Source organism: Bemisia tabaci, chromosome 8, assembly GCF_918797505.1.
Source record: "Bemisia tabaci chromosome 8, PGI_BMITA_v3".
Classification (NCBI taxonomy): Eukaryota; Metazoa; Arthropoda; class Insecta; order Hemiptera; family Aleyrodidae; genus Bemisia; species Bemisia tabaci.
In genome coordinates, this window is record NC_092800.1 from 27,438,632 (window position 1) to 27,457,442 (window position 18,811).

An 18,811-nucleotide genomic window follows, 5' to 3' on the forward strand; every position below is an offset into this window, starting at 1 on the left:
ACCAAAGGCATTTTAAAATCTTTTGCGGTCAAATAATACAGAAAAATACCTAACGGGCTGCATCGTAATGTGAAATTCAGGGATTTTTTTTATTATTTTTAGAAAATTTCCTAAAATCCAAATAATAGACTATCCAATCGTTTTCGTTTTTATTGAAGGTCCGCCTCAAATTCTTTCATAAATTGTGACCGCTCACGGTAAAAAGGGCCTCCGCGCGCGTGAAGGTGAAATTTTTAGTGGGACTACTTTCGTTTTCTGGTTCTAAGAATCAGATTTTGGGATTTCCGCGGGAGACGATACTATCTTGCTCCAGAAGAGTAAACTGTAACAGATTTAGTTCATTCATTCGCTCTTCAGATGTGAGGGCATAACTGTATTTTAAGTTGAACCCTGTTGTCCATAGGAACCAGTGCTCCTCAGGGCTCACGTGAAAGACGTAAGTGCTTACTTACGAGTGCGACGATTTTTGAACTTACGAAGAATGAGGGATCTAGATTGAGTTGAGCAAGGCGCCTTCATGCAACTATTCGTGTTCCACGGATGTGCGTGTTGCATATTCAAAAATTGAAGGCACTTCTACTTTTCTCATTTCTTCAGAGATGCGCTGGACGAGACTTGTCATGTTGCAGCACTCGAATGACAGAGTGCCCAGGAAGAGTATTACAAGATAGTGACACGTTGCATAATGCTCGTGCTCTAAACATTATAGATTAACTTTGAATGATTTTTTTTCGAAATCATGATTTATGAAAGAGGCCTGGATAACAGCGTCGCATAAAAAAGGAAGGAAGGATGACTGTGGGAACTACAGAGGGTTAGCGGTGACAGGAACGATAAGTAAAATTTATGGAAAAGTGTTGAAAGCGAAGATCGAAGAGGAGTGGACCCCGTTCGAGGCGGAGGAGCAAGCAGGTTTTAGGGCTGGTCGGTCTACCGCTGATCATCTGTTCTGTGTTACCCAGTTAACCGAAAAGAAGAGAATTGTTGGCCAGGAGCTTCATTTAGTGTTTTTGGATATTGAAAAGGCTTATGATAGTATTCCTCTTGTGAAACTCTGGGAAGTCCTAGAAGAAACTGGTTTTAGTAAAGGACTTATTGGGGCAGTCAAGCAGTTTTATCGGGGGGCTTTTGCTAGAATTAAGTGCCAAGGAAGGCTTTCAGACGGTTTTTTTGTCACCAAGGGGCTTAAGCAGGGATGTTGTCTGTCACCGACGCTGTTTAAGATATATCTAGAGCACGTTCTGAAGGAATGGAAAAGAAAGTGTGCCGGCATGGGCGTCCCTCTAAATGACCAAGAAACACTGTTCACGCTATGCTTTGCTGACGACCAGGTTGTCATAAGTCAAGATCACGATGACGCGGAGTATATGACCCGGAAGTTGGTGGAGGAGTACCGCAAATGGGGCCTCGAGGTTAGTGTCCGTAAGACAAAAAAGATGTCAGTCGGAGGTGCTCAGCAAAGCATAGTCCTGGAGGATGGTCAACATATAGAAAGTTGCGAACAATACAAGTACCTGGGGGTGAACCTGACTTCGGATGGGAAGCTGGATCAGGCCATTCGGGACCGTAATCTTCTAGGAAGGAAAGCCATCGCCATGCTTAATGGGATCCTTTGGGACCAAAGGATTTCCAAAGACAACAAGAAGAGGATTTATAACTCGGTTGTCAAGCCTATTATCACCTATGGCAGTGAAGTGTGGCAGTTGAAGAAGCGGACCCAAGAAATGCTCAAGGCGACCGAGATGGATTTCTGGCGACGATCGGCTGGAATCTCGAGGAGAGAACGTGTCAGGAATGAACGTGTCCGAGAGATAATGGGCGTTGAGGGGACGATTGTGCACGATATCATGACCAAGCAATTGGTATGGTATGGGCATGTGCAGAGAATGGCTGATACCAGGTTGCCGAAGAAGGTGTTGGAGTGGGTCCCCCCAGGTAGGCGACGGAGAGGGCGTCCAGCCAAACGGTGGGTAGAGGGCATCCATGAAGAGATGGAGAGATGCCACCTTCCGGAGGATCTCTACCATGACAGATTCCTGTGGAGAATAGGCGTCGCAGAGCGCCCTAGCGCGCCGTAAAAGCGGCTCATACATACATATGATTTATGATCTGCAATTAATCCCGCGATTCATTTCGTAATAAATTATGATTTGGTTTTAAGAATGGTTTGGTTTTTGGTTTTTTAAATTTGAAAAAGCATAATACTGAAGTTATTAAGATAATTAAGAAATTTTAAAACAATTAATTTAGTTTAAAATAAAACACTATCTTTTCAGCATAGAGATAAATAATTTAATAATTTTGATAAATAAAGCCTTATAAAATATAGCAATTTAACAGTTTACTAAAGTTTTAGACTAAATAAAACGCGACTAATTAGACGCGAGTTTTAGACTGATGTACGCGTTCGCTATCCCAAAATATGTGTAGAACACTCCATATGCGCTGGTGCCTAGAAATCACTGAATCTGGACTTTTTGAATAACATAGTTTCTTTTTTCCATGAAAGGTCACAGTCGTGAACGGAAGTATAGAGTACCTTTTGTAGAAAGAGTATAGCAGCTGAGGGATCCAGATTGAGTTGAGTGGGGAGCCTTCATGGAACTGTACGTGTTCTACAGATGTATAGGTATGCGTGGTCAAAAACTGAGGGCAGTCTCGCTTTTCAAATATTTCTCTAGAAATGCACGGGAGTTGTCGTTAGTCGTTGCACCCTAATAAAAATAGTATGTAGGTAGGGAAATCATTGCCGCCTCAATACTTGTACTAAAAAAAAGTGCCGCTTTTAGACTGGTCGCTACATTTCAAGCTTTCATGGACGTCCTCGTTTACAATTTTCAGAATATGAGTAGATTGAAAAAGCGGGAGCGCCTTCAATTTTTGAATATGCAACTCGCACATCCGTGGAGCACAAAAAGGTGCGTCGAACCACCACAGCAACTCGATCTTGTCCTCGTAAAGCGGGAGCGTCTTTGAATTGCAACGCGCATCTCCCAGATGCATTGGAGCAAGAAAAGATACAGCACTAAAACTTATACATTTTATTAAAAATTCCGGGGAAAAGTAAATAATAAATAAATTGTACAATTTATCTTTAATTAACTGTAAATTTTTTTGTAAATTTTATTTTTTGTCAAAAATCACCCAAACCACGCGTTAGAGATCGGTCAGGGGGAAAGATATCAAGTATAATATAATAATTTACATTATCTTTCAGGAGTTAAAATAGAAAAATGTGTAAAAAACAGATGTATCGTGGCCAGTTTGCAAGTTAGTAAGGAGTTTATACTCTGAACATGTAATGCGATGATGCGATGCGTGCGTTTAGAAAAAGAGCGATGATTTAAACTTTCCCGCCAGTATTTGAAAACACTTTTACAGCGGACTCTAGCGGACAGGTTAGCAAAGTGCGGACTGGACTGCATGGCAATATTTTGAGGTTATATTTTCATGTTATCAATCAAAGTGATAAGTGATAGTGGACAGTGATAGGATCCAAGGATGATGATGCGAATCGGCTCAAGGCAGACTGCTTCTGCCCCTCAATTATCTAGTATTTCTCTTTCGTTACACCTGTAGTGACTGTGTGTTTCATGATTTTTCTCTTGTTTATGTTCTGCTATAATTATTGTTTTCACGGTGCTTTCCGTGGCCCCTTTTTCATGAAATTCGATGCTTATGTTTTCCTCTCTTTATACTATATTTTTCTTCGCGTATGTGCCACAAAATGTGTTCAGAAAGCTTCACAAAAGCTTTATAAATGATTTTACGAAAGGAACTAAATTGACTGCCACAGTGAATTAGTGTATAATAAATATGAATAATGGTACGGAACAAAATGTCAAACAGCTGCGTCGGACGAAGAGCGTCGCATGTGCAGAAGAGATTCAAAAACAGGAGACGCAATTAAGAAGTGCTCAACCAGATAAACCGTGAGTATATCTAGAAATTTACTCCAAACTCCTGACTTGCATCGGTCGGAATATATTCTTCTCACTTGTTCCAGGCTTTAAGTCCTGTGATTTTACAAAGTAGGAATTGATACTTTCCTCCTTTACCTACTCACCTGTGATTTTGACCTGTAGGAGAAAGTGATATATTCCAATGAATCAGTTGAAGAATCAGCTAAACAGAATTCTGCAGAGTAAGGTTTGTGTTTACAGGGATGTTGCTCCTGAATAATGTAATAATTAATACTATCCTTCGGATTTGAATCTGGTTGAAATATGTACTTTCATTGGAAATTCCTCCTGCTCATTAAATTTCTAAAGAAATTCCACAGTTTGATCATTTTTCCTTTAACAATGCTTGCATATTGAATTGTATACATCCCCCACTCCCACCAAAAAATTAAAATTTTAGGAAACCAAAAAAAATTCAAAATCAAACCCAGAAACACTCTGAGAATCACATCCCTGAATTGAAAAATTTTAGCTTCGTAAAGTGCCTTACAAATCACTTTTCTTGAGCAAGCCAAATGCATGGTATGAAAATGGTCATCTTTCATTCAATATTTTTTTAAAATTCTCTTATGAATCAGACTGAAAAATTTAATTATGGACCAGGCAGCAAGTTAAATTAACAGCAAAGTTCTGTCAATCCATTTATTAGCAATATAAGAACATATCAATCAAAATACTACTAATCATATCGTACCTTAGTAGTACCTATGATGATGCAACATTTTAACTTCTTGATTCATCAGGATTCATTAGGTAATTTGATATCATCATAATTGACGATGACCAAGTATACTTAGGTCACTGATACTATAAATAATTGAACCCTCTAATTGAATTTTTCAGATGTCACAAACCAAGAGACTCTCTATTTTCCTGGTCATCAGGGTTTGGAAACTTCACAGGATTTGTGAACTGGGCATTCCTACTCTTGTTCATGGGTGGAACAAGACTTTTTTTGGAGAACTTAATAAAGTGAGTGTTTTATCCCAAATTATTCCTGTCTAAAAATCTTGAAAAGAAAATTAAATTAAATTAAAAAAAAAGAACATGAAGCTAGTTTTTCAAAAAGAAGGAAAGTGGCTCCATAGGTATCTATAAATTGACTGCAGTCATGATGATTTCGAAGAAAAATCCTCAAACCTCTATCAATTACTTTGAGAGGAACACTTGAACCCATGTAAGTTTAACAGAAATGTACCAAGTTGTGCGTTGGGTTAAAAAAAAGAATGAATTCGAAGAATTTTTGAGTTCAGTTCAGTAGGTAGGTACTGGTAAATTTTTTCCTGTCAAAAATTCAAAATCTAGGAAAATTATTTTGAACTTGAAAATAGTTGTTAAACTTTGTTTTTAACTTTAATGCTTTTAAAGGAATGAAACATCAAACCTCTTTTTTTTTTTGGTTCAGCTTTATGCTATTTGGTGCTTCTCTGTTCAAAACTCAGTCTATTGTGATGACAATGTTGATGCAGAAAGATAATCCCAGAACCTTCGGATACTTTGGTCCTATTAATTTTTGATTTTACTTAATTGATCTGCCCTTAAATTTTACCACAGAAAAAAATAATTTGATTACTTATAAGTGAATTTTTGACACTTACATATCTTTAAGTAGTGGTGGCGACTTTGAAATGATTCATCTCGGTGAAAGAAATTTATGTAATATTTTTAAGAAAATAGTAGGAAATCAGTAGTGAACTTTTTATTTTTCTGTTTTAGATTCTTTTTACTGACCGTATGAATGTCTTAACTGACACTGAAACAGTCTCTATGGATGACCATCGCTGCCATTGTTTTAACCTTAATTCTTATGATCTTAATAATTGCCATAAGATACATTTATTCCTGTTTTTAAATGTGATTTTAAACTTCAATTCCGTTCTGATTGTTTGTGGGAAAAAAATCATGCCCTGGAGTAATTATTCCAAAATCAATGCGGTAAAATCCAAGTGACATGAGTTTGACTGCTCAGTTTCTTTAATTCCTAAGTGTATTTTCCAGGTATGGAATCAGAGTCGATCCCGAGCAATGGCTCATAGTCTTGACTGGCCGCAAAGAAGGAGGACCAGAGCATCCCTCTCTCGTCTTATTATTTTGTAAGTCTATAAAATTAAATACAATGATGATTTCAAGTTGTATCATTAAATTTTAATAATCTGTCTCATTCAGTATTATTTATCGGAGTCAAAAAATATTCCTTGTTGCTAAGATCTGTTCATTTTTTTTAAAAAAAAACACTGAAAAATGTGGTCTAAATTGTAAGTAATTAGGTGGTGAAATAGTGCTAGGTCAACACTATTCTGCGTTGGAAACAAGGCCAAAAAGTTCCAAAATTTTTCACTGACAAGTGCGATCCACTGATGATGTCTGATTGACCCAAAGTGTTATGGATCCCTTTATAAGAAACAAAGCAAACGTTTCGATCGCCTACAAACTGCGATCTTCTTCAGTGTAAAGGAACAACGAGTGGAAACATTTTACAAAATAGAAGAAAAAAAATAAGTTTTATATCGTAATGTAGTTAGTTAAGTTTTATATTATTTCTCATCTACATATAGTTTGCAATATTACTTGTTCAATTTATTTTTGGCTGGTAGCTCGATTTTTTAAATCAATTACCGTGTTATGGATCTCTGTGCATGACCCAAGTTTAGCACTCAAATTCATCTGCCTGAGCTAAACTCTCGCCCTTAGTCATGCACTGATCCTCATCAGAGCTCAAATTTTTTACTCAAATTGAAATTTTTGGAATTTGTCAGGCTTGATTTCCCCAAAAAATATTTTGGATCCAGCACCATTCTACCACCTTGCTATTTATTTTTTCTTGACCTCAATAATTTTAGCTTTTAAGCAGAGCAACATTACAAATTTAATAACTTTTTCCGTACTGAACCTCCACATGAAAATTCTTATGGTGATTTTTAGTCACACAAAAATACACACTCTATATTTTTGTATGCAATATTTCTCATTTAGGTCTCTTCTGTATAATGTAATTTATTCTTTCTTGAATTGTTGAAAACCTCAGCGCCTTTTTTCTCTCTTTTTTTCAAGTATTTTATCTTTTTGTCCAAGTTTTTATCTGAAAACTCAACTGCTGGTCTTTTAATTTCAGATGCTGTTGTGCCAGCCTTGACAGCCCTGTACATAGAAAAAGGAATGGCTTTCGTAAGTAGAACGAGATTGAGATACCATTAATATTACCTTTTCTTAAGTAGTATCAAAAACTGTTCAGGGGTGTCTACAGCTCTGAAAACCAGGAATGGAGAATTCGCATGCAAATTTTGTTGCTTCATCTAAAAGTGCTTTAAGAGCTGATTTTGTAGCATTTTTTATACTTTTTTTCTGATTTGGGAAATAGTATAAAAATAGATTTAAAAGTGAGAAAATGCACTGCTTAGTGATGTCATCTGGCGGCATTTCCCATTCAAACACACATATTTCAACAGATTAGATAATTTTGTCATATCTTCTTCAACAATTGTTCAATTCATAAACCAAGGTTACTCTCGTGTTCAGTTCACCCAGTAGTTTCCACTTAGACACAAAATTCATCAAATTTCAGACACCTGCAAATTCTCTATTGTTTGGAAATGTCACCAGGTCAGGAAAATGAGAAAAGTCAGTAAGTTTTGAGAAACAGACTGGAAATTGGAAATATTTTGAAATTTGGAAGATCATAAACGCTATCCACACAAACTGAGCCTCAACCTAGTCTGCCTTGTGGCTCAATGCTCTGAGTTACATTTTGAATAGTGAACAAGAGAATGAGAGAAATCAGTAATTTCAATTTTAGTCAATCGAGTGATTAAAAAGGAAGAAAGTAGAAAAAGATTCAGATGTATCTTTTTTGCAGTGAAATTGATGCCAAAAATGTTTCATTTTCACTCTTACAAGTTCACAATGGCAATTTGAATAGATAGTGAATTTTGATAATTTTGGTCCAAGAAACCTAGAAAAGGCAGGGATTTTATTTTCCCCAAGTGCGAAGATGTCCAGTTGTTGTTATACGTTATACATATCGACGGTGAAACTACCAAACCACGTATCTCGTTTGCGGCGTTTAAAAATCTACGCTCACATTTTATTTTTTTGAAGTAGACCAAATCAATATCATTCCTTGAAATTTTCACGGAATTTTCTCCGCACAAAGAGGAAAAGTCACAGAAATTTTCAAGACTGGATGTTAAGTAGTTTTTCATTTAAAAAATAAAGTATGACAGGAAGTCTGCGACGTCGCAAACCGAGATACGTGGTTTGGTAGTTTCACCGTCGATATGAAAACACATTCATCTTTCACAACATTTTACTGAAGCCCAGCCACATTTTTCATTAATATAAAAATGAGGTAATAATGTAAAATAATATACAAATAAAGTAGTGAAATATATTCATCTGACGATCTCTCGGTATTTTCTCTTCAGAATATAGTATGAAAGTTTGAAAGATTTCTACCAAATACACTGGTAGACTATATTTAAATGTACTTAAAATTTGCATTAGTTTGGCAGATTTTGAAGTAAATCATTCAATTAAATAATTTATTCCGGAACCATGTAAGAGATCAAAGAAGAATCCTCAAAAGGTAAATGCTTGATTATGCACAGTAGAGAAATTTCTATTAACATTTTGTCTCATGTGTTTTACAAATTTTTTGCTTCCAGCACATCATCAGTCAGCAGGTCGGAATGATCGCTCATGTCGTAAACATCACAATTCTAGTGCTTATTCCAATGGTGTTAATCCATTCATATTCTACATTATTTAGTTTAAGTAAGTCAATTGTATTAAGCAAGTTTTCTTGATGATTTTAGTTTCCTAGTTTTTAAAGTACAGAGAAGGATGAATCTCTGAATATCGACGGTGAAACTACCAAACCACGTATCTCGTTTGCGGTGTTTAAAAATCTACGCTCGCATTTTATTTTTTTGAAGTAGACCAAATCAATATCATTCCTTGAAATTTTCATAGAATTTTCTCCGCACAAAGAGGAAAAATCACAGAAATTTTCAAGACTGGACGTTAAGTAGTTTTTCATTTAAAAAATAAAGTATGACAGGAAGTCTGCGACGTCCCAAACTGAGATACGTGGTTTGATAGTTTCACCGTCAATATGTAATTTCTCCCTCAGCATATTGTCAACAATTTGGAAGGTCTTTTCTCTGTGACATAGTTGGAACATATTGATGATCAAAGTGCAAAACCATTTATCTGTGTTCGCAATGTTGTAGACTACCTGTCATACTCTATTTTTTTTTTGGAAAACTGGTCAACACAATTTCTTAAAAACTTCCTTGTTTTTTTTCTCTCTTGGAAGAATACTCTGTGTAAATTTCCAGCTGTAAAGTTGCCTTGTTTCTCTTTGAAAAAATCAAATAGTACCGGAAGTTTAGAACAACTGCATTGAAGGTATATAGTATCGCACTTTTGCCATCGATATAAGTTTGGAAGGTGTAAAAAGGGATAAACAGCTCTAAACTTAGCAGATATGAGAGGGCTGTCAAATGACTCACTTTATACCTTGGCAGTTTGATTCATTTATTATTTATTCGTTTATTTATTGCAACCTTCCTAGGAGGAAATATATGCAATCATCTTAATGTATGTACATAAGGGTATAAAAAAGTAATAACTGGATAATTACTTATTTCCATAATGAACCTTTGGTGTATGATGTAATTTTTGAATGAACCTTTCTAGAAGCACAGGTACTACAGGTAATAAAGAATTACAGGTAATTGTTATTGATTTTTCCGTCTTTTTTCAGTTGGTGCTAGCGCAGTATGTTTTGAATACTCAATTTTGTTCCTAAAACTGTGGTCTTATGCGCACACAAATGCATGGTGCCGGAATGACTCTAAAACCAGAGCATTTATCAAATCGCATGTTCGGCGCCAGAGTTTATTCTTCAATAATGCCGGTAAGCAAAGATTAGCTGCCACTGCTAACATGCCTTTTTACCAAGTTGTAAACAAGTCATGCAGATAACTTTGATGATAATCAGGGGTGCAGAAAATGTTGGATCTGTCAATTTTCTGGTGATCAAGCAGTATTTCCTTAGTTCTTGCATCAACTGGGGTTTTCACTTACTCAGAGTGAGCTTGCTCCTGTCATATCTGAATAATCTGGGTTCTGACGTACACTAAATTAATAAGTTGTAAATACTGCTTAGGTTTTTATAAATGAGTTGAATTTTGGGGATGCATATTTTGATCAGTTGTAAGTAAAAATTAATATTTTTTAAAGGTGCAGTATGACTATCATTTTGCGTTTGTAAAGATTTCATCCATTTTTTGTGTGGTGCATAAAATACATATCTACTCCTAACCTGTATACTGCACTACTAAAGCAGGACGCCGTATGAGCCTTCAGTCGTTGCCAAATTTCCTTTGACAAAAATCAATTTTTTAAGGAAATCTGTCAATTTGTTTCCTCCAATTTTTTTAGAGAATTTCATCCGCAGTCGGATGTAAATTATCCGACATTTTTCAGAAAAAATACTCACAACTCTCCTCAAAAATAAGCATTTTATCCAAGGAAATTTGGCAACTCTCGAATGTTCATACAGCGTTTTTCCTTAGCATGGCAGTATAGTTCTATGCCAAGTATCCAATTTTTGTTCCCAGCATAAAAACTAATCACTGTCGATGACTATTCTCATTTTTATTCACTCTCTTTTTCAGATTTTGCAAACTTCAGCAATGGTGTTCCGGAATCAAAAATTGTAGTGTATCCAAATAATTTGAATGTCAGAGATCTTTTCTATTTCCTGTTTGCACCAACTTTATGCTACGAATTGAACTTTCCCCGAACGGGTAGAATAAGGAAAAGGTGAGCGCATGTGATGTACCCACTCAGGGGTTTTAAAAACTTTGTTATGCATTTATGGAGGATTTCTGAGCTTGCATAGTGATAAGTGTGAACTGAAAGTGTGAACTACAATGATCCAGGTTTTGAAAATTGTCTAAATTTTTGAGAGGAGAAAAATATTTGGGTGTCATTTTGTCACAAAAACCTCCGATAAAATTAAATAATTCCGTCCAGTATTACAATATTCAAAGAAGAGTCTGAGTTTGCATGACAGGTGCATCACAAAAGAAAGTGAGAACTTGAAAAAAAAGAAACACTCCTTGGGATTATACTTATTTAGCGAGAATCAAAAGTTATTTTTACAGTCATGTTTTGTGTATGTACGTGTTTTAAACGTGTGCATTTATCAATAAGGTCAGTGAAGACACCTGTCACAGGAAAAGTCTTTGGCTTAGTATTGTCATTATAATTGTCTCACCTTTTTCAAAAAGTATGGCCGACCTTCAGTATGCCTTATTGCACGCTCATTTCCCTGTAAATATGAAAAAGACCAGTTCATGATAACTAGAAGTGTTTCTTTCCTAGCTATTCGATCTATGTGATTTTCAATGTGATTTCCTTGCTCACCTGTCAATGTTAAAATGGATTTTTATGGGTTTTCATGTCTTTCATTCCTTTCTCTTGTGTGATGAATAAAAAAAAAAGGAAGGTGATTCAAGCACTGCTGTCATCTCTATATTGAAATAAAAAAAAATGCAGCCTCGCCTCAAACAAATGCATGTATGATACCTGAATCTTTTTCTACTAGAGGATGTAATTAACACTTTGCCTACCATGGTATTTTAGTTACGTATTTCCCCTGGTGTTGTGGCTTCCCTTTCTCCCAAAGAAACCAAAAATACAAAAGTTAAGTGGTGAATTCTCCCACCGGAGCTATGTTGGTCGTGAGCCACAAGCGTATGCAGTACCTTAATGACCGCTGGTCTCAAGGGAGTATTCAACGTGAGCGTCTGCATCCTGGTCAAAACATTGCTCCGGAGGATGAGAAAGCAGAGGAGAGGTTTTAATTTTTGCTCCTAACATTTCCGAACTTCCTTTCATCATTATTTGAATTATTTGTAGGTGTATGAACTAATTAGCATGTTTCCATGTGCCCTGTTTTAATGATTTATTTGTTTCTTTCTCTTTTTCCCTTTGATCAATAGGTTTTTAGTGAAACGATTGCTAGAGGTTTTAATTGGTTTACAGGTTTTGGCTTCATTATTTCAACAATGGATCATCCCATCTGTAAAAAACTCTTTGATTCCATTTTCGGTAAGTTTCTGTACTATTTTTCTTACCTGTAATTTTAATTTCATAAAGTCTCATAGTTTGTCGCATAACCTGTGGACCGGAGATACTTTAAAAAGTATGTAATCTCATCGTTGGTAATCTATTTTTAAGTGATTTTGATCAGATAAATAGATACATATTGAGTGAAACCATTTAGTGTTTAATTCCAAGGATAAAAAATGGGCGCTTATAAAACCTGAATGAACAGTAATTTTAAAGTTTTCTGTTTTTGTATTATAGGTGTTTATTTTTAGCTTTTCTAAATTTCTTGAAAAATAAAATCCTTGTTCCATTCTACCCTGTAAGATTTTAAAGCCAGCTTAAGTTGTTGTTTTTTTTTTTTTTTTTTTTTTACATAATACAGTTTTTTATGGCGGTAAAATTGACCAAAGTTATCAGCTTTCATCATTGTAAGAAACGAACCTTCATTATCCTAAATTGTTTCTTACATTTCTAATGGACAAAAATATATTCGTGTAGATCAAACTTTCAGTGTGAGGCGTCTTAATCAATTTTTATTTTCACAAGTAATTTTTTTATAAAACAAACTTGAGTCCACGCCAAACAAGTTTACCCATTTCTGTACTGAGACAGAAGATCCGCCATCTTGCTTCTTGCACTTACTTTACATGTAAAAGTGATGTCAGATGATCTTCTGTTGCAGTCTAGAAGTGCGTAAACTTATTTGGCTTGGACTCTAGAAGATGTGCTAATGTAATTGGATTATTGAACAATTTTTTTAAATTCATTTTTTAAATAAAGTACCCTCAAAATTGAGGGTTATCGCAATTTTTTGCTGCCACTGAATTTAATTGCTGAATTGTTTTTTATGCAATACTGATTTTTTTTTAAAAAAACAACAATCACCAAAAGTACAGCGTTTCCCTAAACGGAGAAATTTTCGACCGTAAATAATCCAAGACGTCTCACACTACATTCACAGCTGTGTTTATTTCAATCGTTGTTCAAGAAATTCTAAATAGCTCCCAACTAATTTTTTCTCGAATGGGCCTTATTGTGTTTCTATAAACCTAATTCAAAGATACAAAAATGTTTTTTCACCAATAATAAAATAATTATGTCTTTATTTTTTTATAGAACATGGAACCGGCCAAAGCCACTGAAAGACTACTGAAGCTGTCGGTAAGTAATATAAGCATAATGCTTGCTGAGTGATTTTTTGATGAATAAGTTTAGTGAATATATCAAACATTTTGATGGTAAAACTATGAGTCTATGTTTCATCTTGTTTTGTGACGCTTTGTTCCATTATACTATTTCAAAGAAAAACTGATCATCGTTATTAAGAAATATTCTGTGGGACTTTTCTTTGTCTTTAGAGGAATATTCTCTGAAACCTTTTCAAAGGATATCTGGTAACATTCTTTCAAAGAAAATGAAGGAATGGGGCAATTTTGGAACTTTTTGATTGAGATCTATGCTTGCATGGTTCCACTTTCAATTTCCATAATTGGCTAGTGAAGGCACATATAGACGACACGTCAAGCCATCTAATGCGCTACTTGGTGAGCCTTTTACCAAAACACTCCCTATCCTCCCTAAGGGTCATGTTTGGCAGAGAGCTGGTCAAGAGGCGTGTTAGACAGCCTGATGAGCGACTTACCGCTGTCTAAATGTACCTTAATCGAAAAAGGAATAGTCTCTGTACTTGTCAACTCGAACATCCTATTTGCCTCTAAATCAAGTCTAATTGCAAATAAATTTGAAAATTTTTCTGACTGTATCAATTTCTTTCTTGTGAGTTGTGCACAATGTATCAGACAAGGATGAAAAGTTTTGCAAAGCCTGACCTCGGTAAATTTATGAAAACTCGAAATTAAGGGTCTGCTGCGCAGGTAAGAGTTAAAACCAAGCAAGAGGGCACTCAAAAAATATGAATTGTGCTGACCTCTGGCATAAGATTTTGGCAACTTTAATCCTGAAGCAATGGATAAATGCTGAAATGAGACAGACAGGTAATGATGCAAATAGGGCTCACCTGAATTTCTCCTCTTGCAGGAGTTGTTCCTGGTTTTATTGGCCAGGCTTTGATCGAATCATTTTTGTAATTTTTTCCCCCTCACCATTTTTAACAGTCTTACTTTCATTCTTGTAGATCCCAAATCATCTTGTATGGCTGATCTTCTTTTACCTGCTTTTCCACTCGTTGCTCAATTTAGTAGGTGAAATAATGCACTTTGCCGACCGGAATTTTTATCTGGACTGGTGGAATGCCAACAATATTGATACCTTTTGGAGAAGTTGGAATGCGCCAGTTCATAAATGGGCTGTCAGGTAATATTTTTTGAACTTTCCATGAAACGTACCTACCAAACCTTGGAAAAAAGGATTTTATTATGAAAATTCCCAAATGTGCCATTGAAATTAATCAGTCTTAATTTTAAGTACCAGCCTTGCGTACTGCAGTGAAAAATTCTGAAGGGTTGAAAGGACTCCATTATTCACAAGTGTTTTGTGAAAATTCCATAATGCTTGTACGAGACAGCTTCCTGTCAAAATTTTAAAATCTGATTTTTTGACCCAGCTCAACACTAGTGGTTCTACTGAAATTTTGCTTCTGTGGACAGTCACATGGGTCGGAGGACAGATACAGATGTCCGAAAAACCTCTCAAATTATTTTAATAAAAATATATAATTATAAAAAAAAACCATGAAGGACTCTACAAAGAAAACCAAGGAACTCGCCACCTGCTAAATTTCATTATAATTCAATATGATTTCCCTTTCAACCTTCTGAGCATGATGATATTTTAATATTAAACTTCATTAACGCCATTTCTTAGAAAAGCAGGGCTAAAAAGTGACTTCTCAGCATTTTAAGAAACACTAATTTAGCAGGAATTTTGTCAATCGAGGAGAGCTCATCTTTCTTTGCCTTTCTTTGTTCATTTCATGTTTTCTCAGCCAAAAAAATGAGACTGACTGCTTTAGAACGAAAGGCTTTTTAAACTCAACACAGCTGAAGTGCCACCTCTCCCTAAAAAAATCAAGTAAAAATCAAAATATATTCTCTCTTTGCTCATCCTACCTCAAAATTGGCACTTAGAAAGTTCGTTTTTTAAAACTTATTGTTCCTTGAAGATCATCAAAAATTTAAAATCAAATAACGACGAAAAGCCAGCATCGATTCTATTAGTTTTTTGTGCAGGGTCCCTCAAGAAAATGTACTTTTAAATACTGAAACAAGTTTGAAACAACTCGAAACTTCAAATCAAAGGCTAAGGCTTTCCAAATTTTCTCTGTGTCACAGAATGTAACCTGCAGTGGTTTGATGTGCCACCATGCATTTTCTGCCTTCCTCGAAAAAAATTAATGATTAACGAGCAAATGAATTTAACAATGACAGTATTTTTCTGAAATGTACTTTTTTGCTGTGAGGTTATCAATTAATCGTTGAAAATTAAGGGTTGGGTGCTAACAGGGAATCATTCTCAGTGTATTCAGGGTCTCAAAATTTTATCTACGTTATTTTATCTAATGTTACTTAGTATGCTTCGAAGCTACCTGAAATTTGTGTCCAAGATCTCATAAAATTGTGAATACAATTAACTGCAAGTATTGGACGCTCTAGAAAGGGAAAAAATAAGATAAAAATCATTTAAGTTTGAGACTGAACTGATCCAGCCAAACGGGAAGAGTGCAAAAGAGAAAATGAGAAAAGGGAAGAGAGAAAGAGAAGGCAGGATTGAATTGTATGTTGTTTTATTTTTTAATTCGCCTCTCAACACCTCAATAAAAGTTATCAGGTAGTAGAACTTTCCAATTGTTTTTGTCACACACAACTTTGATAAAGTGGTTTTATTCTATTTATAGGCATTTGTACCTTCCTTTGATCGAGAAAGGCTTCAGCCGGAATGTTGCTACTCTCCTAGTTTTCTTTTTGAGTGCATTTTTTCATGAATATCTTGTGAGCGTTCCATTACGAACATACAAAGTCTGGGCATTTGCTGGAATGATGGCTCAGGTAATATTTCTTCCGATATATACTCCCCATATTTAATTCGTATACATCCAACCTAATAAAAATGGAAAGAACAAGGATTTTGATTGACAAGTTTACTTACACCTAACGGTTCAACTTGATTTTGATTCTTTGCACAAACTGTAATTTCGAACCAACTAATTTAATCTTACCTAAAAACTTTGATTTTTATTTATCAATCGTTTTTAAATTTGATAATGCTTGGCATCTTTATTTAATTATATATGTGACAAATTATTCAGCCCAAATTATGTAAATGTAATATAAGCAAAAACACGGGGTACAGGCTGTAAATAAAAACAATTTGGACGGGACGTCTTGGGGTTAATATTCCCTTTTTCAACCGCCGAAAAAAAAACAAAACAAAACAACAAAAAAATTAAAAATCACACATGAATGAGCCACTGCTTAACAGCAAGGCTAGACTTAAGCAAGGGGAAGTCAAGCAAGGGGGGGGGGGGACAAGGGAAGGTTTGCCTTCCTGTTAAGCGGCGGCTCATTCATGTGTGATTTTTAATTTTTGTTGTGTTTTTTTCGGAGGTTGAAAAAGGGAATGTTAACCCAAATCGTCCTGTCCAAATTGTTTTTATTTACAGCCTGCACCCCGTGTTTTTGCTGTTATTTCATTTATTTAATCATGCATAAAATATTGATGAGGAGACATTTTTGATACTTCAAAGTTAGCATTTTGTGCGGTGGTTTTATTAGTCTCTGAGTCAATAATATGGCACCATTTTTAAAAATCAACAGCTGTTATGGGAGGAGTAATGATGAGTAATTTATTTGAATCGAAAGCTTCGAAAAATTGTAAATTCAAAATATCTTCAGAGTCATGAGTTTTTACAGGGGTAATCCCATTTTACTCACCATGCATTTCCTCAATCGAGCCATTCCATTCAACCAAACCCGTGTTCTCTTTTCAGATCCCACTATCAATGTTCTGCCATCAAGTGGAGATTAGATTCGGTCAGCGATGGGGCAACATCATAGTATGGGCATCTCTGATCCTCGGACAGCCGCTTTGTATAATGATGTATTACCACGATTATGTCATCACCCATTTCGGTCAGTCGTTGCTGGACAAGTATGGTCATGCCTGAAGTCTTGAGTATTCGCCTTACCGGTTTCATATCTTTTTTGCTGAATCGAACTTAATTTTAAGTGGTATTAACAGCTCTCTAAGAATGGCATTTTAAGTATCAGTTTATCCAATAAGTACACTGAATAAACGCACTGGCAGAAACTGAATCCACAGGTATATATCAGAGTTCAGAATGTAACACTTGGACTTGACTGAAAAACGCTGAAAAATGTGTGAGAAGCATGATACAGGTTTTTGGGTCAAAAAGATGGAAATGGACCAAGAATAGAGCGGAGCTGGAGTATTTAAAGGGAGCTTAATTTTATGAATCATGCCATTCGTTGGCTCTCTCTGATTGGAAGGTTTTACTCTTGGTTGTCTCTGATCTTGTCGATCAAGTCATCATCATAAAACTGATATTACTGGATGAAGGGGTTGATACACTGAATTTGGAATGAAGAAGGGGCTATAAACTTGAATAACTGAAATGAGCAAATATTCAATAAAAAGGAAATGAAAAAAATCGGGACAGAAAAGTTAAAGGGAAATGTTGACACACCTCTCGAGGAACTATTAAGGCTTCAGCCAGCGGAAGTCTTGATTAAAAAATCATGCCATTTAGCCAATAAATAGTATTGTGCCCAGTTGAGAAAGAGTAAATTGCATTAATCAGTCTGTCGGCATCTTATATCTATTTTGGATGAAATGCCCTTTTGAAATAAATAGGTTTTTCCAAACTAATGTTTAGATTTCACTTTTGCTTAGTTAAATATGATATTACCTCTTATTTCTGAGTAAATGAAACAATGCGTTTAGGGCAACTGAAGTAATAGACATTTTCTCTTTGAAACCATGAAGTGTTGCTACCTTTATCTTCTCATTTGAGAGGAAGAAGTGAACGATTTTCTGTTTCCCGTACAAAAGAATGTAAGTACTTTTTAAGCGTCAAATTTCTCTTTTTAAAATGCACCTTTACCCGGAGAATCTTAGGAAATTTCTACGGAAAATTTTACTGATTTCTCCTCTGATTTTATGCGAAAATCAAAAAATTTTATACAAAAACTACACTGGTACATTCTCCTAAAAATTTAAATGCTTTAGTCAATTTTGCAACCTTTATGTTCCTTCATCTGGGAAATGACAAACTGGTGAAAGAGGTGCATCCTTGCAATGCATAAATATGTTCTAATCTTTTTTCATGTTTCTACAATGCAACGATGTAATATTCTTTCCTTGAGAAGGTATATTTTGAAGAAACTGCCTGTAACCTCTCTCATAGAGTTTCCAGGAAAATTAAAGTAAGTTAACATTGTTCCAATCATCAATTTTTGGTTCTGATGCCAAGTGGTTCGCAATTTATCAGTATTGATTTTCATTGAACTTCAATTCTACGTAGAGATTTTCTTTGTTTTAATTTAAATAATTCAAACTACTTAAATTACTTCAAACTTATGCAATGGACGTCGATTTGTTCGATTATCGCCCCCCCCCCTCCCACTTTTTTTTTCTCTTTGAAACATCTTCCAAATTTTTTAAATTTTACAAAGTCCATTGGGACAAAATTTCAATCTCACACTCATAATAATTATTTTTATAAATGTTTATTTTAGTGCAAAATATATCAT

At 35.3% G+C, this 18,811-nt stretch overlaps 1 protein-coding gene across 1 annotated transcript; it reads left to right on the forward strand.

Moving 5' to 3' along the window:
* The first annotated feature begins 3,457 nt into the window (after positions 1-3,457).
* LOC109033936 (diacylglycerol O-acyltransferase 1) lies at positions 3,458-17,927 on the forward strand. The gene is made up of 12 exons (XM_019046798.2): positions 3,458-3,932; positions 4,806-4,934; positions 5,961-6,055; positions 7,075-7,127; positions 8,624-8,732; positions 9,727-9,879; positions 10,643-10,790; positions 11,975-12,083; positions 13,200-13,244; positions 14,218-14,396; positions 15,937-16,087; positions 17,029-17,927. Exons 1-12 carry the CDS (start codon positions 3,817-3,819, stop codon positions 17,203-17,205), a joined length of 1,464 nt encoding a protein of 487 aa, XP_018902343.1. The 5' UTR covers positions 3,458-3,816; the 3' UTR covers positions 17,206-17,927.
* The last annotated feature ends 884 nt before the right edge of the window (positions 17,928-18,811 follow it).

Excerpts from the sequence above, each read along its gene's own strand:
- LOC109033936 (XM_019046798.2), top strand. The coding sequence starts at position 3,817 with ATGAATAATGGTACGGAACAAAATGTCAAACAGCTGCGTCGGACGAAG. Across the intron at positions 4,935-5,960 it reads TTTTTGGAGAACTTAATAAA|GTATGGAATCAGAGTCGATC; the intron begins GTGAGTGTTTTA and ends TGTATTTTCCAG. Across the intron at positions 7,128-8,623 it reads TAGAAAAAGGAATGGCTTTC|CACATCATCAGTCAGCAGGT; the intron begins GTAAGTAGAACG and ends TTTTGCTTCCAG.